This window comes from Felis catus, chromosome B2 (genome assembly GCF_018350175.1).
Source record: "Felis catus isolate Fca126 chromosome B2, F.catus_Fca126_mat1.0, whole genome shotgun sequence".
Taxonomy (NCBI): Eukaryota; Metazoa; Chordata; class Mammalia; order Carnivora; family Felidae; genus Felis; species Felis catus.
The window spans coordinates 117,954,924-117,971,865 of NC_058372.1; the positions used below are offsets into that span (position 1 = coordinate 117,954,924).

General features: G+C 42.8%; 2 protein-coding genes across 33 annotated transcripts in view; one reads left to right on the plus strand and one right to left on the minus strand.

Annotated features, from left to right (window-relative positions):
• Positions 1–11,732, minus strand: part of EPB41L2 (erythrocyte membrane protein band 4.1 like 2) — a 219,269-nt gene extending 207,537 nt beyond the window's left edge. For 30 of the 32 annotated variants that reach the window (XM_023254368.2, XM_023254367.2, XM_023254366.2 and 27 more), the window contains exon 1: positions 11,608–11,732. The gene's annotated coding sequence lies outside the window, so the exon portion shown is untranslated. Of the gene's footprint in view, positions 1–11,240; positions 11,265–11,607 lie in introns of those variants that run through there. The other 2 variants (XM_023254351.2, XM_023254352.2) reach the window with 2 other exon arrangements.
• Positions 9,986–11,962, plus strand: LOC123385749 (proline-rich protein 2-like). The gene is made up of 3 exons (XM_045058661.1): positions 9,986–10,085; positions 10,640–10,720; positions 10,878–11,962. Exons 1-3 carry the CDS (start codon positions 9,986–9,988, stop codon positions 11,960–11,962), a joined length of 1,266 nt encoding a protein of 421 aa, XP_044914596.1.
• Positions 11,963–16,942: the final 4,980 nt, after the last annotated feature.

Genomic DNA, 16,942 nt, shown 5'->3' on the forward strand with positions numbered 1-16,942 from the left:
AAAAAGAAAGTAAAACATAAAATAAACTACCTCTCCCGTAGAAATCCTGCCTTTATTAGTTAGGAAAAGCACTTGAACTATTAAGTGATTATCAACTTCAGCTATAATGCCAACCTTTTGATTTATAAACAGGATTCATAAACTAATGTATGACCCATGTTTGAGGCACTTTCCCCTCTACACTGCGAGACAGACCATACACATGGCAGGTTGATCTGATTTTACAATAACTGTAGTCCCATTAAAATTCAGTCAGCTGAAAAAAACAATGTTTCGCTTGGTCTACTTCCAACATATTGCCAACTAAACTATGCTAAGCGAAAGAATGAAAGAAAGAGAAAGAGAGGAAGCATGGGAGGTAGAAAAGGAGAAAAAAGAAAAATCTACAATCATTGAAGTCTGGTATAAACATAGGAGCCCTGGAAAAAAATGTGCAGAACAGCAACATTACCTTGAGAATATATTAGTGTGTGAAGATCAGCTCTGATTTGGTTTAGAAATTGTTAGGGTTTTTTTTTAGCACTCGCTAAAGCATTTCCCATGTCCACAATGCTACATTCACATGAAACTGCTTTCATTGATCAAAACAATATTCAGATATTTATTCCAAAAACATGACAACTATACACGTGGCAAATGAACTAATTTCTATAATCCTACAAATGCAGCAATGAACATGAACTTTACTCTGGAACTAGAAAGCGCATGCCAAAAAGAAGGGGCAGGAGGAAATATCTTACCTATATACAAATGAAACTATACGATGTCTAGAATTTGCTTTGAAATAATCCTGGGGGGGGGGGGGGCAGGGGAGGGTACTATCAGGAGTGGAAGGGAAATATAGACGAAACATGACTGGCTGCGTCCCGGTAACCATCAAAGCTGGGTGAGGGTACCTGGGGTTCATTACACTACTATTCTCTCTACCTGTGAACATGTTAAACTTTCCATAATAAAAAGTTTAAAAAGGACACTTCTCTGTAACTGACAATGGTACATTCCTTCTGCCAAAAACCACTTCAACAGATAATCAGATACAGTAAAAACATGAAAAACAGTAAAACCATGAAAAACAAATCTAACAACAAAAAAGGTCCTTAAGAAAAGAGCCACATCATCCTTCACTGCTATCATGTGTGCCATACAGAGCAAGTAACACATAGATCACGGATCTACAGAATGCTCGAATCTCTGCCCTCGAGTCTTTCCATGAAAGCTCGCAGCGCTAGGGATGAAAGTGAACTGGCTGCAATTAGGAGAAAAGCTGGAGCCACATCTGCACTACACATGCTGCCCACATCTACAGCTCTTCACTGCAGAGCCGCAAAAGCTAAGAGTATCTTCAACATACCTTTATGTGTCTGTTTGCGGGGGGGGGGGGGGGGGGGGGGAGTAGGACAAATGTATTCATATTCCCATATGTGTGTAATGTAAAACAGACAATCTTGGCATTAAGGAAATTAAGACATAGGCTTTACCGATGTTGATTTTAGTGGCTAAGATCCAAAAACAGTTCTAGTTACAAGCTCATGGATAAACTCTTGATTCCTTTGTCAGGGGACAGACTCAACTCTTTTCATGACATTTTAACCTTTCCCACACACAATTTTTTTTATTTATGTAATTAAGAAAAACAAGAGGTTTCCTTTTTCTCCTTGAGAGAAGTGGATTCTTTTTTTTTTTTTTTCAAGGAAGGTGTTCATTCAGCAGCTTTTCTACCAGAGTCCAAAAGCAATTCAACAGAGCACACTGGGGAAAAGTGAAGGATTATCAGAGTGAACGTGGGCTCCAAAAACAAAGGGTGAATATGCACCACTGGCTAGCAGATGAACCCTGCCACATTTGTTTTTCAAATACTAAAGGAAGGCATTTGGCACCATTTTCCAATAATCCCATAGGACTTCTACTTCCCTGTTTTTTCAACAGTATCTCAAAATGTTGACACATTTATTGAACTATTTTTGGAAGATCTAGCTCTGTCTACCTTCAGGGCTCAAGATACAAATAGATGTGAGCTACAGGACAGACCTCTAGCTACAAAACTTGGCAGGCTTCCTGAGTTCTCCAAGAAAAATTCAATTGGCAACTCCATTAGCTGCAGAAGAGCACAGAGCAGAGGGAACAACTCTGGACACAAGGAGGCTTTGGCTGTGCCTCTATTATGAAACTGGATGACTCTGGGTAAGATTAACCTCTTCCTGACTCACTTTTCTTATCTGTAGAACATATGGTATGAAATTGTTTTAAGAATCAAATGAGAAAATGTTCTAATGATTTACTCGGAAAAGAGAAAAAAAAAACTTTACAAATTAAAACAGAATTAAAAAAAGAAAAGAAAACCCTTAGAAGTCTATGCCACAATCACCACATACAGTTTTATGCTGTTATCTATTAGGAGAAAGGAAAAATGTACCAATGACCTTGATGAAGAAAACCATATTTTGAACATATTCAATGTTTCTCAAAGTTCACTCTCATGCCAACTTCAGAGTTTTTGCTGAATCCAAACTGTATTATTTACTGAATACTCAATCCTTAAACCAAGTTGCTTAAAAAATACCTACTTTAGCCTTATACTATGTTAATATCAATGAAATCATAGGTTTGAGGCACTTGTCTATTTTTCTGATGTATGCTGACATATATATTTAACCATTAAAAGAAAAAGATTCATCTGTATACCACCTTAACTCATTTTAACGTACCACCACACCTTGGGGAAACGTTATCCTGATCTACTGCCCGCAACACCTTCTACGTTAACGAACAAAGTAGTGTATTTGAATGTATAAGTCTGTAAAACCCACTGAACAATTTAACCTGCCCTAACCACATGCACATGTGAGTTTTCGGGTCTTCCAGAACTTCCTCAGACCTCCCAGCCACTACCTCATTCAGAACCTCCATTTTTGTTGCCCCAAACTCCATACACAAAAATCCCTACGTGTGTGTAGTAATAAAAGTTCTCACCCTAAAAGTGCCCTAGTAATAAAAGTTCTCACCCTGAAAGTATTTAACAGAATCCACGAGTTCAAAGTTCCTCTATATCACGAATCAATATTCAAAGAATATTTAAGTATTTGGATGCGAACCACGTATCAGTCTGAAGATAAACTAAGTTACTCAGAAAACACTAAAATAACATTGCCATTTTTGATACGTATTCACCAAATTTGTTTTTATTGTATATTTTAAAATCTAATTCAAGTTTACACTGTCAGATTTTAAAGCATTTGTACTGAACTAATTCTTGAAATACCACAGGGAAAAAAATAATGCACTGCCTGAAGTCTTCCTAGGAAGCACTTGCTTGTACAAAGACCAATCAGTCATCCATTCCCATCCATGGTAGACCTTGGCCCAATCGCTCTTTCTCTTTATACACACACACACACACACACACACGCACACATTCACACATACATACATAACTAAAACTGAAGATCAATTCAGCATCTGGCATGAAAAAAGGACCATTTTATTATGGCTGCAGTCCACAGTAATCTTGGGAATTTTATTTTTATCAATTTAAAACCCTAAGTCAGTGGATTGAACATGAGTTAATTTCTGCTCCCTCCCAAAACCACACTAAAATGACAGAAAGGAAATTTTTTAAAAAGGGGGGAGGGGGACAAAAAAAGGGAGGGGACAGGCTAGCAGATGAGATATATCAACAGAATTTTAGAAGATGGAAAACAGATGTACAAAGTAACTGACTTAGCAAAGAGAGGAAGCCAAACCTGAATCCCTGGCCTGGTGGGGGCCTGCCAGAAGCAATCCGAGTGCTGGAAGAGGCCCTGGGATCCTCAGTAAGCGGAGGCTCCAGATACCACTGAGGGCTGAGGAGAGAGACAGAGCCAAAAACAGGAGACCAGCTAGAAGCACACGGGACACTGAAACACCTCCTTCTCTCTCCTGTTCTCTCCAAACTTTTGCAGCCAAAAGACAGGAGAAGAGGTTCACTCTCTAGAGCAGCTGAAGGAAGAAAGTGTCCAGGTTTAGGGAATCCAGACATAGAGGGCAGATGTGAGAGGTACACAGAAAACAAAGAGGCCCAATTATTGTCAACACATATTCACAAAATGCAAAATAGACAAAAACATTTGTCTACTTGCAGTTTATACTCAGATGATAATAATACATACTGTAGAAGAGAGAAAAGGAAAAGATTTAAGGGATGCTGGGGCAGGTGTGGGAGGGGGGCTGTAGTTTCAAATAAATGATCATGGGAAGCAAAGATCTGAAGGAGTTATGGGAGTAAGCCATGTAGGTATCTGAGGGAAAGCATTCCAGACAGAGGGAAAGCAAGTAGAAAGGGCCACCAAGTAGGGTAAGATTGGAGATACTACAAACACTTAAAAAAGGACATTGCCAAAAAGAAAATTCAGTGACCAAAGAACAGCTTAGAAAATAGGAAAACAAAAAAATTCAGTAGAGAAGTTAGAAGAAAACACTGAAGAAAGCCAAAAAGTCAACAAAAAGACAAAGAGAAGGTATGAGACTAAATAAATAAATAAATAAATAAATAAATAAATAAAATTGGAGCATCAATCTAGAAAATTCAACATCCAAAAATAACATTAGTTTCAGAAAGATTGGAGAACATAGAGGGAGAAATTACCATGGAGGAATATTTCTAAAGGACAAGAGTTTCCAACCCGAAAGTACAATGAGTAAAAAAACCTCCCACACCCAAGGCACACCATTATGAAATTTCAAAACACCAAGTTCAAAAAGAAAATCCTAAAAACTTCTGAGGAGAACAAATCAGCCACATGCATAGAAGCGGGAATTAGAATTGTACGGCTCCTTCTCGATAGCGCTGGGATACCAGAACACAACAGAATAATGCCTTCAAAATTCAAAGGTTAAGTAATCACTCACTTAGAATTCTATACCCAGCCAAACTATAAAAGCATTCAACTTAAGAATACAAAAAGGCATTTTAGGTAGAGCATGCAACTCTTGATCTCAGGGTCATGAGTTCAAGTTCCATTTTTGGGTGGGGAGCCTACTTTAAAAAAAAAAAAAGGCATTTTATGAATGGAAAAAAGCTACTTCATGAATGGAAAAAACCTTACCTAATGCAAGGTTTCAAATAATTCACCTTCCACGTGCACTTTCTTGGAAACTACTGGAGGATAGAGTCACGTAAAGTAAGAGTTAAGAAAGAGACATGGGGCCCAGTAACCTGGGAGCACAGGAAGAGAGGCAAAGGTACATCCCAGAATACAGCTGTACAGTAGCTCCAGAAATAAACCAGTCTTGCCGGATGGAAGTTTCCTAATCTCAAAAATAAGAACAGAACTAAATCAGCAGTTTTTGAACTTCTGTTTCCCAAAAACCTTTCAAAAACTGCTCTCAAAAGCTTTGTGCAGTGGCAGCATAATAGCCAATGAGATTTATCCAAGGAGTGATTATTGCTAATTGAAAAACTGGGGTGCCTGGGTGGCTCAGTCAGTTAAGCGTCCAACTTTGGCTCAGTTCATGATCTCGTGGTTCATGGGTTCAAACCCCACATCAGGCTCTGTGTCAGTTGAGAGCCTGGAGCCTACTTCAAATCTGTGTCTCTCCCTGACTCGTGCTCTGTCTCTCTCTCTCAAAAAATGAATAAACATTAAAAGAAGGAAAAATTTTAAAAAATGAAAAACTGCTCCCAAAAATCTCTCTCTCTGACATTCAAGACACACACACACACACACACACACACACACACACACACACACACACACTTTACTAAAGTCTCAGGCAATTCATAAACCACTGGGCAGTACCTTCCCCACTAAACCCACTCCACATCAACTAAATAATCTCCACGCTCCTCTCTGGCCCTCTAGGTGAATGAATCTAAGGTATAAAAGAACCTAAGAATTATGTGGCACAGTGTAAATTACATTTTAATTTAATGTCTTCAAGATACTGTGATGTGTATCTATACTGGTAGAATACACAAGAAACTCAAAAATATGATTAAACTCAGCAGTTCTGTCATCACGGTGTTAGGTCCAGCTCAACAGGAGGTCTAGAAACCTGAATTCAGTGCTTAGAAAAGATGATTAGGGAGCCGGTAATCAGACCTATATGAAAACTTTCCAAAATCACAGTTATCTTGGAATAAGGCATTTGGAAGGTAATGTAAGTCCTTATGTATTTGAAAATTCTTTTCAAAGAGGTTGATAATGAGGCCATAAAAAGAGGAAAGCAAGACCAAACTGACTTTTCAGTTATAGCATGAAAGCCTTAATTTAGATACAATGAACTTCCATACCTGATATGGACAATAAGATCCTACAGATGAATAGACAAATCCCTTTGAGCAATTTCCATGCCCTCCCATTCTTAACCTAGAAAGAACAAAAACCATCCCCATGACACTGAAATTAGTTACATGTGCAAAACATTAACTTGGCTACCTAACATCTTACTGATGCTATTTCTCAGAGCAAATAGAAAGATAATTCTTATTCCCCAAGATGCTCCTGGGTAGCTCAGTCAGTTAAGCAACCAGCATCAGCTCAGGTCATGATCTCGCACTTCGTGAGTGTGAGCCCAGCATTGGGCTCTGTACTAACAGCTCAGAGCCTGGAGCCCGCTTCAGATTCTGTGTCTCCCTCTCTCTCTGCCCCTCCGCCACTCACACTCTGCCTCTCTCTCTCTCTCTCTCTTTCTCAAAAATGAATAAACATTAAAAAAAAATTTGTTTTTTTAGAACCATCCGACTTCAGCTCAGGTCATGATCTCACAGTCTGTGAGTTCAAGCCCCGCACCGGGCTCTGTGCTGATAACTGAGCCTGGAGTCTGCTTCAGATTCTGTGTCTCCCTCTCTCTCTGCCCCTCCCCTGCTTGTACTGTCTCTCTCAATATAAAATAAACATTAAAAAAAAAGATTTAAAAAAAATTCTTATTCCTTAAACATATTCCGTATTACTATAAAAATCATTTGGGGGGGCCATCTATATACATTTAGACCTTTATGGCTCTATGTGCTGAAATGAAAAAACACTAATACATAGAGCGGTATCTGTGAAATGAAAACGATTTCTGTTTTAAAAGTAACTGAGAATATGAAATTAGCCCAATTTCAATCTTCAGGGAAAACATCCAGAAGCAGTATGTCATAAACTATTGTGCTTATACTAACAGGTAAGAGACGTCACTTTAAAAATAAGAAAATTGAGAAAAGCACCAAAATTCTCATTAAAACGAATACTATCCCAAACACTGGGTATTTAGAGAAATTTTATATTAATTATCTACCCTTCTAGACATGAAAAACACATCTAAGAAACCCACACAGGTCTCATTCCAAACACAGATCAAGGGGAAACAATACCCACTAGCAAGAAAAGCAAATCCCCTATATGAAATATTGCCTACATGGCATTTCTACATGAACTAGTACCGAGTTCTATGTCAACTCCAACTTTCAAAGAATCCTCACTAAAATCACCTCCAAAATATTAAAGGTTCAATGAACAGATTTTCAAATGTATTAAGTACAATGTTATAGACACTTCACATAACAAATATATATACACACATATATATATAAATATATTCCCTCTCTCATATAAAATAAACATACATACACACTTTACAGAAAAACTTTAAAAAGCACTGGTTCTCACTTTCTAGCTATTAGAGAGGATTCCTTTGTTTCCCTGTTGGCTTACCTATAACTTCTACACAACTCTAGCGTTTATATTTGGAGGCCATTCCCCTACAACTAATGACAGCAGCCGTGACTCCATTTGAGATTTTAGTCTGGGGCAGTGCCCAGTCAGACGAATGATAGATATCTTATGAATACTGAGTTGCTGGTTTGTGCCAAAACATGGCATTCCCAAGGGATGCTCTGTCTGGAATCTGTGGGGGATTCATATACAAATCTTCTATTAACTCAGGCCTTCCAAAGAGTCTGGAAATGTTTGTGTGTTGGGGGAAAAGGACAAGGTCTGAAAGTGGATTTGCTGACTCCTAAAGGTCCAGCCCTGAAATTCCAAGATTCTATAAAAGGGCAGTAAATTAGGGTTTGGCTAGTATTTGCTAGACTACTGATGCCAGCATAAACATTTACTTACAGCTTTTAAATCTGTAAGGGTACCCAGTGGTTAGGTACAGTAATTCTGAATCTGAAAAAACAAACAAGGTCACTGGAAATGTTTCTAAATAAAGGTGGGGCGGGGGATGTAGGCACATTTCCTTTGTTTTCTCCAGTAAAAATACAGATTTTAGAAATGCAAATTTGACTCTCAGCAATATCGATCCCTATAAATTACCATATTGCCTTATAAAAATATTAGCAAGGCATGCTCTTCTAAAAAGTCCACACAGAGCTTTCAAAAACACTACTTCAGTTCAAAACAACAAAGAAAAAGGCCCATACCTTCCTGTGGAAACAGAAACAAAGTCAGATCTTTAAAAATATTTAGCATTCTACTATATAAAATATAAACCTTGGGGCGCCTGGGTGGCGCAGTCGGTTAAGCATCCGACTTCAGCCAGGTCACGATCTCGCGGTCCGTGAGTTCGAGCCCCGCGTCGGGCTCTGGGCTGATGGCTCCGAGCCTGGAGCCTGTTTCCGACTCTGTGTCTCCCTCTCTCTCTGCCCCTCCCCCGTTCATGCTCTGTCTCTCTCTGTCCCAAAAATAAATAAACGTTGAAAAAAAAAATAATTTAAAAAAAAATAAAATAAAATATAAACCTCACTTTCCTAAATAAAATGGCAAAAATAAAAACGCTTGTAGTTCTCTAGCCACAGTAATATGAGAGTAGTGATTCAGAGCAAAACCTGCTGTTAAACATAACTACACAATATTACTAATTACAGAGTAATTCTACCAATAAATATTTTGGTTGAGGACTGCTTTGTCATCTTGGCAAGTATTTTTAGTTGAAAGCAAAGGGTTGGGTAGTACACATGGACATGCTTATGATTTTTAAAAATCTATTTTTAAAATCTGGTGACTGGATAGGTCTTCTAAACTCGATTCTTTCGAACTGGTAATTTGGATAGGGTAAACCACAGGAACGTTACGTCAAGAAGCAAAGGACCCAGCAAGCTCACCAACTCAGATCAGCACAAAGCTAAACTGGAAACCAGCGGGCGCTCACAAATCTAATGACAGGCGCAGAGTCACTAACACCTGTATATACACTAACTGTAGTAAAAGCTACCTCTCCAGATACAGTGAGAGCCAATGTGAATTTCCTTGTCTTACATTCGCACAGTCACTTTTTGGTGGGCCTCTCTTCTGATGCATCCCCTGAATCGGCAAATTTGCTTCTTTCTACTTGGAATGGAATTTCTGATTTTAGTGTACACACCCAGCTGTATACATACCCAATTTTATAATACATACCCGGTTAACGATATTCCACAGCAGTTTAAATGTTTTCACCCAAGTTAATAATAATTTCACTGAAATTCTAACTTTGTTGAATTATCACATTTAATCCTTTTAAGCAATCCCTGTCCCGTTTAGATACCAATTTTGACGCTGGGGCTCAACTCAGCCACCTGTTTTCTCTGGTAGGTCTTTGCACACAGTGCTCCCGCTATTTGGGACTAGAGGTAAAAGATTAAGAACTGTTATGACTAGGTCTTTCTTAAAGAAGGGTGTTTTAGAAGCAAAGAAATTGTCTCCTCCCATTACTCTAAATGAGCAGCCTCTTGTTCTCAGCGGTCCTTGTGCACACAAGACCACTACTGACTTCAGTGGGAATTCTGCCCAAGAAGTGAGGAAGACAGGATAGGATTAAATGAGCCCTAAATCCACACCATTGTGCCAAGTCATTACCACTTGTACAGTTCTCCAATAACCTCCAAGGAGTAGATTATCTGAGGTTTGATAGTGGTTCTCAAATTGAATTATAGGACTGATCACTTGAGCCCTGCCAGGTGACACAGCTTCGCTCTTTAAAATTTCTGTCCGCCCGATTCACGTAGTCGGTGGCCCTTATCACAATCCAAGATTGCGTTGCAATGCAGCCCCATCAGCCGCTGCAACGGCAACCCAGTGATTTCTCACAGCAACGAGGCTGCAAACAGAATCTGAACAGGATTAAGTGCTATTCGTTTCCCAGTAAAACCTATCCAAAGCCTGAGAATCCTACATCCCAACTCCTGCGCGCCAAGAAATTGACTCGGTTTCCCTCAAGTGCTAAACCCAAGGTGAAACGCCGGCTAAAATGCTAATTCTCACGTTATATACAGTTAGGGAATAGAGAAATAATGCACTCCGGGAAGAGAAGGAAAAAAAGGGGGAGGGGGGAGGGGGTATAAAGAGGGAACTGAAGAATATGGAAGAATATAGGGAAAACTGTAAGAATTATTAAAAAAAAAAAAAAAAAGCTTAAATAACAGTACCAAGAACAAGACTCCTGGCCCAACGACGCCCCAGAGACACCATTTCGGAGGCAAGAAGTTCAAGAAACTGAGGGAAAGATGTGACTCAAAAAAACACATCCACCGCTCCTCTAGGGTTCCACCTTCTCTCCCTCTTAAAAACAGGAGCAGCGGTTGTGGTGACGGGGAATTCAATTTAAGGTATCCTAGGGTCCCACAAGAGACCTCCCCTAAAAATAATAGACTGTAGGCGAGAGCTCTTCTAATCTCTCCCAAAAACCCTGACCTCAGGGGAGGTGATCGATCCTGAGAAGTGTAAAGACCGATGTCCCCCACCCCCCACCTCCACAGACAAGCCAGCTGCCTCGTTCGGTTCGGTTCTTCCCGTCTTTCCCCCGGCAGCTCACCTAAAACTGCTCCCAGCCCTGTGTCCCCAGCCCCGGCGGAGGCAAACAAGCCATCCGTGCAGAGACCGCCTGCGTGTAGGAATTGTAAGGACCAGAGCGCAAGCGTGCGCCCCTCTCCGCAGCGGCCCCGGCCGCCGGCTTCCACGGGGACCGCAACGGGGGCGCGCGCGGGCGGACGCCCGGCCGGACGGCGCGGCGCGTGGGGCTGGCGCGCCCCCCTCGCCCAGCAACCTGCAGAGCCCACGCGCGCTGCCTGTCCGGGAAGGCGCGGCGCCCTCGCCCGTGCTTCCTCACCCCAAATCATCCCCTTGAAGGACGCCGCCGCCCCTCCCCGGAGCCCCCATGCTGTGCTCCACGCTGGGATCGGCTCCCTCTCCGCGGCCCGCGCCCGGGATGGAGCCGGATTCCTTCTCCAGCCTCTCAGCGGGGCCCTGGACGCGCGACCCTGAGCCACGGCACCTCGGCGGGACCGGCGCAGTCCTCACCATGCCCCCACCTCTCCCGGCTCCGACCAGACGTGGCCCCGGCTCCCGGGAAGGGAGTTACGGGGGACCAAAGCGGAGCGGGGAAGCGGGAATCCGGCCTGGAGCAACAGGACCCGGACCTCGAGGCGGGAATGGGGTCCGGTAGAGAAGAGGAGGAGAGGAAAGACGTAGCCGCAGAAAATCCCAAAGCCGGTCGCCCTCCCCCACGGTGGGACCGTCCCGCCACCGCTTCCTGCCAGGGATCAGCTTCCCAGCTGCAGCCAGAGGAAAAATCCGAGCCGCCCCTGCAGCTCCGCAGAGACCAGCCTCTCGGCCCGGGTTCCCCCGGCCCGGGCCCGCCATTCTGCAGCCCCGCAAGCCTCCTTACCCGGACACTGCACCTCCAGGGCTCGCTCGCTGCGGGAACTGGTCCCGCTCCAGCCCCTGCCGCCGGGCCGCCGCAACCGCCTCCTCCCTCCGCTCGGTTTCAAATTGAAATTCCCTGGCTGGGGCCGTCAGAGGACTCGGAGCGCCAGCCCCGCCCCCTCGCGGCGGAAGCCCCTCCTGCGCCCCCGCCGGACGCGCCCCCGGCGCGGAAACCCCCGCGGGCCTCGCCACGCCCCCGCCCCCAGGCCACACCCCCGGGGCGGCCCTTCCCGCGGGATTCGCCGCGCGGTGGCCCGGGTACCAGGGCTGGAAAGACGCGTCTCGCCAGCAGAGCTGCCCTGGTTAATGACGGCTAATGCCAGTGCGCCAGGCTTTCACCCGCCCTTAAGCCCTTCTTATCAAGTTTTAAAAGTTATTTCTCCAAAGTGCGTTCATTGACTAACCCTTTGTTGAACATCTATTCGGAAGCAGACCCAAGGGTAGGCCCTAGAGCCTAGAGACACGGAAATAAGGAAAAGGGGGGCCCCCTCGGTCTAGACTGGAAGAAATGCTTTCGCAGCAAGAGCATTGGAAAGGAACCATTTATTCTTCCTGTGGGAGAGGCTGGAGGGATTGGGGAAACCCCACAGAGGAGGGACTTTTAAGATGAACCCAAAGTCTGAGTAAGATTTCTCCAGGCAGAGGCTGGGAGCCTGGATTGCAGAGCAGGACAAGGCTGAAGAGGCTGGAGACCTAGGTTGAGGCCAGTTGTGAAAAGACACACACACACACACACACACACACACACACACACACGATACCTCTCAGTTCTTTTATATAATTACACCACTTTCTGTCAGCTTCTACATATTTCATCTTTTCTTGACATTGGCATATCAAAAAAGGATGTCCTCCAGCATCTGCCACACATGCACTTCTTGTTCTTTGCTTCATCCCTCTTCTATTGAGGGCTTTAGTGACTCTCCCTCTGCCAAAGTCTTTTCTAAACATAACCTTAGCAATGTCGAATGAAACTTCAGTTACAATACCTCCGTGTGCATGGTGCTTTTTAGTTAACAAAGCAAGTTCACATATTTTGTCGTTTGATCCTCACAATAACTTTATAAAAAGGATAGGGCAAGTATTATTTCCAATACAGCAAAGAGAAAATTGAGTCAGGAAGACAAACTATTTGCTCAGGTCCTGCTAGTAAGCAATAAACATAATAATAGCTAACATCTATTGTGTGTTTTATGTACAAGGCATTGTTCTAAGTCCCTTATGTATGTGAACTTACTGAATCCTCTATATGCTAAGTACTCAAGTTAACTTAATAAGTCGCACTAGTATGAAAAGGAAACCTGATTAGCAGCTCTGATTAAAAGACCCAGGAATTTTATGAGACGATACTATTAGGAACTTGGAGGCAGATTTACAACAAAACTAACAAAACCTAAGTTTCAGGATCCCTCATTTCTACACACCTTTAAACTAACTGTATGTTCGTAAAATTTTTTTATTAAAGAGAGTCACTAAAATTACATAAGCTCTAGAGCCCATAAAACCTTGATCTAGACCTGATGAAACCCTCTAAAATGCTAACGCAAAATAATAACATAAATAAAGTCATGGCAGATAAAATATAATGCCCTTGTCAGAGGAAATGATATCCCTACGTTCTCTGTTGAAGCATGTGAATCACTTCAGTAAGCTACCTTTTAAGTGGGATATTGAGAAGCTAAATTATATCCATAGATGGGTAGCCTTGATAATGTGGGAGCCTCCAAGATTTAGGCTAAAGAGATGATCAAAGGTCATGGGAAGGTTGTTATCAAATATCTAAAGGCGATCGTGTGGAAGAATTAGACATTGTGTTGTGGATACAGCCTTACAACATTTCAATGGAATGGAGCAGATTCTGTGATGACCTGGAAGGAACTGAAGCAGAAAAATCAAATTCCAGGAGCTATAAGGAAGTGAAGAAAACAGATGGAACCTGGTACATTACAGATGTCAACAAACAACAGGTGGTATTCCAGGCAAGCAGGGAGGTCTTAATGGGAAGAGAAGAGGAGTTTGGACAGACAAGCAGGCTGAAGTCCTGAACAGGTGATATTCAGAGATGTAGGCTGGCTGGAACATTGGCAGCACGCAGCAGGACCAGCAGGCTGTGGTTCAAGCCAGAATATTAATCCCCAGGAAAACAGACTGAGAAAAGCAAGGCCGGGTCTTCCCATTAGACAGACTAGAGTAACAGGCAAGGGACTGACGCGGAACAGGAACAGGAATCTAGGTTCCAGACCTGAGAATCACCACGTCCAAATTTAGCACACAGCCTCAATCTTAGGCATCGTCCATAAGCACGGCCATTCCTGCAATATAACTAGAAATTTACCCAGGACCTCCTTAAGCCCTTCCTTACCAACTCATTCACGGAGGCATGCCCCTAAGAAAACTTGATCCCACAGTCCTGGTGATTCATTCTTTTATCTTTGTGCCGCTGGGTGCCAAGCCCAACCAGGTGGAAGTATTGGACTGGCTCTGAGCTGAGAACCTGCCCTTCCTTTCCATGGTCCACAGGCAAGAAGACCTGACGATGCGCTCTCATGTTCTGTCTGATGGAGGCAATCTCAGAAATGCATGTATTCCCAGTTGCACTGCCATAAGCAATAAAGCCACCACAAAAATGTCAGTAGGAGTCACTGTATCACCTGGCCAGTCTTTGGAGCTGTTTCAGTTTTCCTGTGGCTGGCTAACCCCCCAAATGAACGACGACCATTTTGTTGCTGTGATTCTCCCGGCACTGAAGCAGGGCTTGACAAGATGGTTCGCCTCTGCTCTGTGTGGTGTCAACTGGGAGGCTCCACTGTGGATGAAGGATCCAGGATGGCTTCACTCACGCGTCTGGCAGTTGGTGCTGCCTGTCATCTGAGGAGCATAATTTCTCCTCCACATAAGTTCTCTGTTTACAGCTCTCTCTGTCCAAGTGGCCTCTTAGCAGGATAGGCTGGACTTCTTTACGTGACACCTGGCTTCTGAGCAGATAAAAACAAAAGCTATAAGGCCTTTAAGGCCTAGGCCCAGAAATCACACAGTGTCATTTATGCCCCATTCTGTTGGTCAGAGTAAGTCAAAGAGCCAGCTCCAATTCAAAGAGAGGTATCATAGGCTTCACCACTTGATATGAGTGGAAGATACACATAAGGTTGGGAAGAAGTGTTAACAGCCATCTTGGTAAACATTGCACCACACAGGCCATGTTTTTCTAGTTTCGTATTAGAGTCTGCCTTCCAGCAACCCTTCTCTTTTCCATCTACAGTAAAATTTTCCACAGGTTTTTCCTCAAAAGCATCACAAATCCTCTTTTTTATCTAAGCCACACTGACTGATGATAATCTCCTTTTGAAAGACTGCTCCCAACAATTGCTAATAACAAGTATAATACTCTCAAGCCTGCCAAACTGAGGTATTCTCTTAAATGTAATTGGAGTTGTGCCACAGACACCCCTGCTTCATTCGACTCAGTGACAGAGAAAGAGGCCTGGATGTGCTGATTCCCTTAAGCTGGAGCACGGTCTCCACACTTGCTCTCCCTGGGATCTCATGGTCAGTTGCTCCCTAGAACTGAAAGCAGAAATAGAACAGGCCCAAGGAAAAAAAAAAAAAAATCCCTCCAAAAGCTACATTTGGAAAGAGTGAAACAAAGATGTATTATTTCAGTTTAACCATCTGAGTGTCATTATGTACCAGGCCTCATGCCATGTCTCTGGACATACAAAAAAAAATGAGTGGTGTAACAATCTCCACTATGGTGAAATTCAGTCTGGTAGATAATAAAGCTGGTAAAGGAATCAGGAATTCTGATTCCTATCTGAGCCCTCAAGTTGTTCTCACTACCTAACAGACAATATTTAGTCTCTGCCGGATGACTCTCTGTCATTTTACTGAAAGTATACATGAAGGGCACCTGGGTGGCTCAGTCAGTTAAGTGTCTGATTTTGGCTCAGGTCATGATATCGCGGTTCATGGGTCTGAGCCCCGCGTTGGGCTCTGTGCTGACAGCTCAGAGCCTGGAGCCTGCTTCAGATTCTGTGTGTGTCTCTCTCTCTGCCCCTCTCTTGCTCATGTGCTCTCTCTCTGTCAAAAATAAACAATAATTTTTTTTAAAGGTACACATGAAATATAAGGATAAAACAATGTTGTTGTTTTTTTTTTTATAACAACATATCAGCATCATTGAGACCCATTTTATACCAGTTCAATTCAGGCAGTAACACAGAGCAAGTGTATGAAAGTTTTTATTTCACTTTGATTTTCAGCAGCAAATGAAGGTTATAGAACCTTCCATATGTGCCTGATCTTCAGTGAGAAACGGCAGAGAGGCCAGAAGTAAAAGCTCCAGGCTCATTCACAGACATAAGTGTAGATATTTATGGAAAGGAGGAGTCAGTGGGAAGAAACTTATGAACATGGATCCCAATTTTGTAGGGAACAGGAAGATGTCCTACTATGGAAAATGTCTGAGACAGATGCCAAAATTCAGTGCAAATGGATTGGCATGTGATTCATGCCACAGCCCTGTGGTCAACAGACATGTAATCGCTGAGCTTTTTCCCTGAGAGTGACTGGAGGGAAGACTTGGTCAAATGAAAGGGAGTTACTTTACTTCCAGTACCCACTTACTTAGATATGGAGATTGGGGAGAAAAAAATGACCTTGGAAGCATCATTGGACTTTGCTAGACAGGCAGAGGTACCACACAATCCCATAGAAAACTTCTGATGTGGCACAAGAGTGAGGGACCAATACTTTGGGCACACTGTAAGGAATCCTGCCTATACAGCATGATTTGTAAGTGGTCTCCACAGGTAGTCATAAAAACCCACTAACAGCTACAACAGCTGTTGAAGAAACTGTTGAATAAAAGCATCAGGAGAAAAATTTTCGAAGAGCAGTTCTCTGGATTACATGGGCTTTGCCTGGGATATTTACATAACCCAGATCTGATTGGCTATAGCCAATATAAATTGGCTATAGCAATTAATAAAATAGCCCCTGGAAATAGTGGAGACAGTGGGATTGGAAATGGAATGTTACCGTTTCTAAGCAAATAAATTCCTCCACTTGGAAAATGGACCATCCTAGGGGTCCTTAGTTTATTCAAAACAGATGTATGGTAAAAGATTGGTATTAGCAAGATACTGTCCCTCAGTTTGGTTTTGTGTGGTTCCCTGAGGCACATAAATGTATTCTACTTATTAGAAAACGCTTAGAAGGATAGGGATTCTAAGGTTATGTGTATGGCTTCCTATTCCTATTGCTTCCAATGACCCTACCCTCTCTGGAGGACTATCCTT

Bases quoted from the DNA above. Each gene is read 5' to 3' on its own strand.
- LOC123385749 (XM_045058661.1), top strand. From the start codon at position 9,986: ATGCAGCCCCATCAGCCGCTGCAACGGCAACCCAGTGATTTCTCACAG. The intron at 10,086-10,639 runs GTAAAACCTATC...CCCTGACCTCAG, and splicing joins TAAGTGCTATTCGTTTCCCA to GGGAGGTGATCGATCCTGAG. The intron at 10,721-10,877 runs GTTCGGTTCTTC...CCCTCTCCGCAG, and splicing joins CAAGCCAGCTGCCTCGTTCG to CGGCCCCGGCCGCCGGCTTC.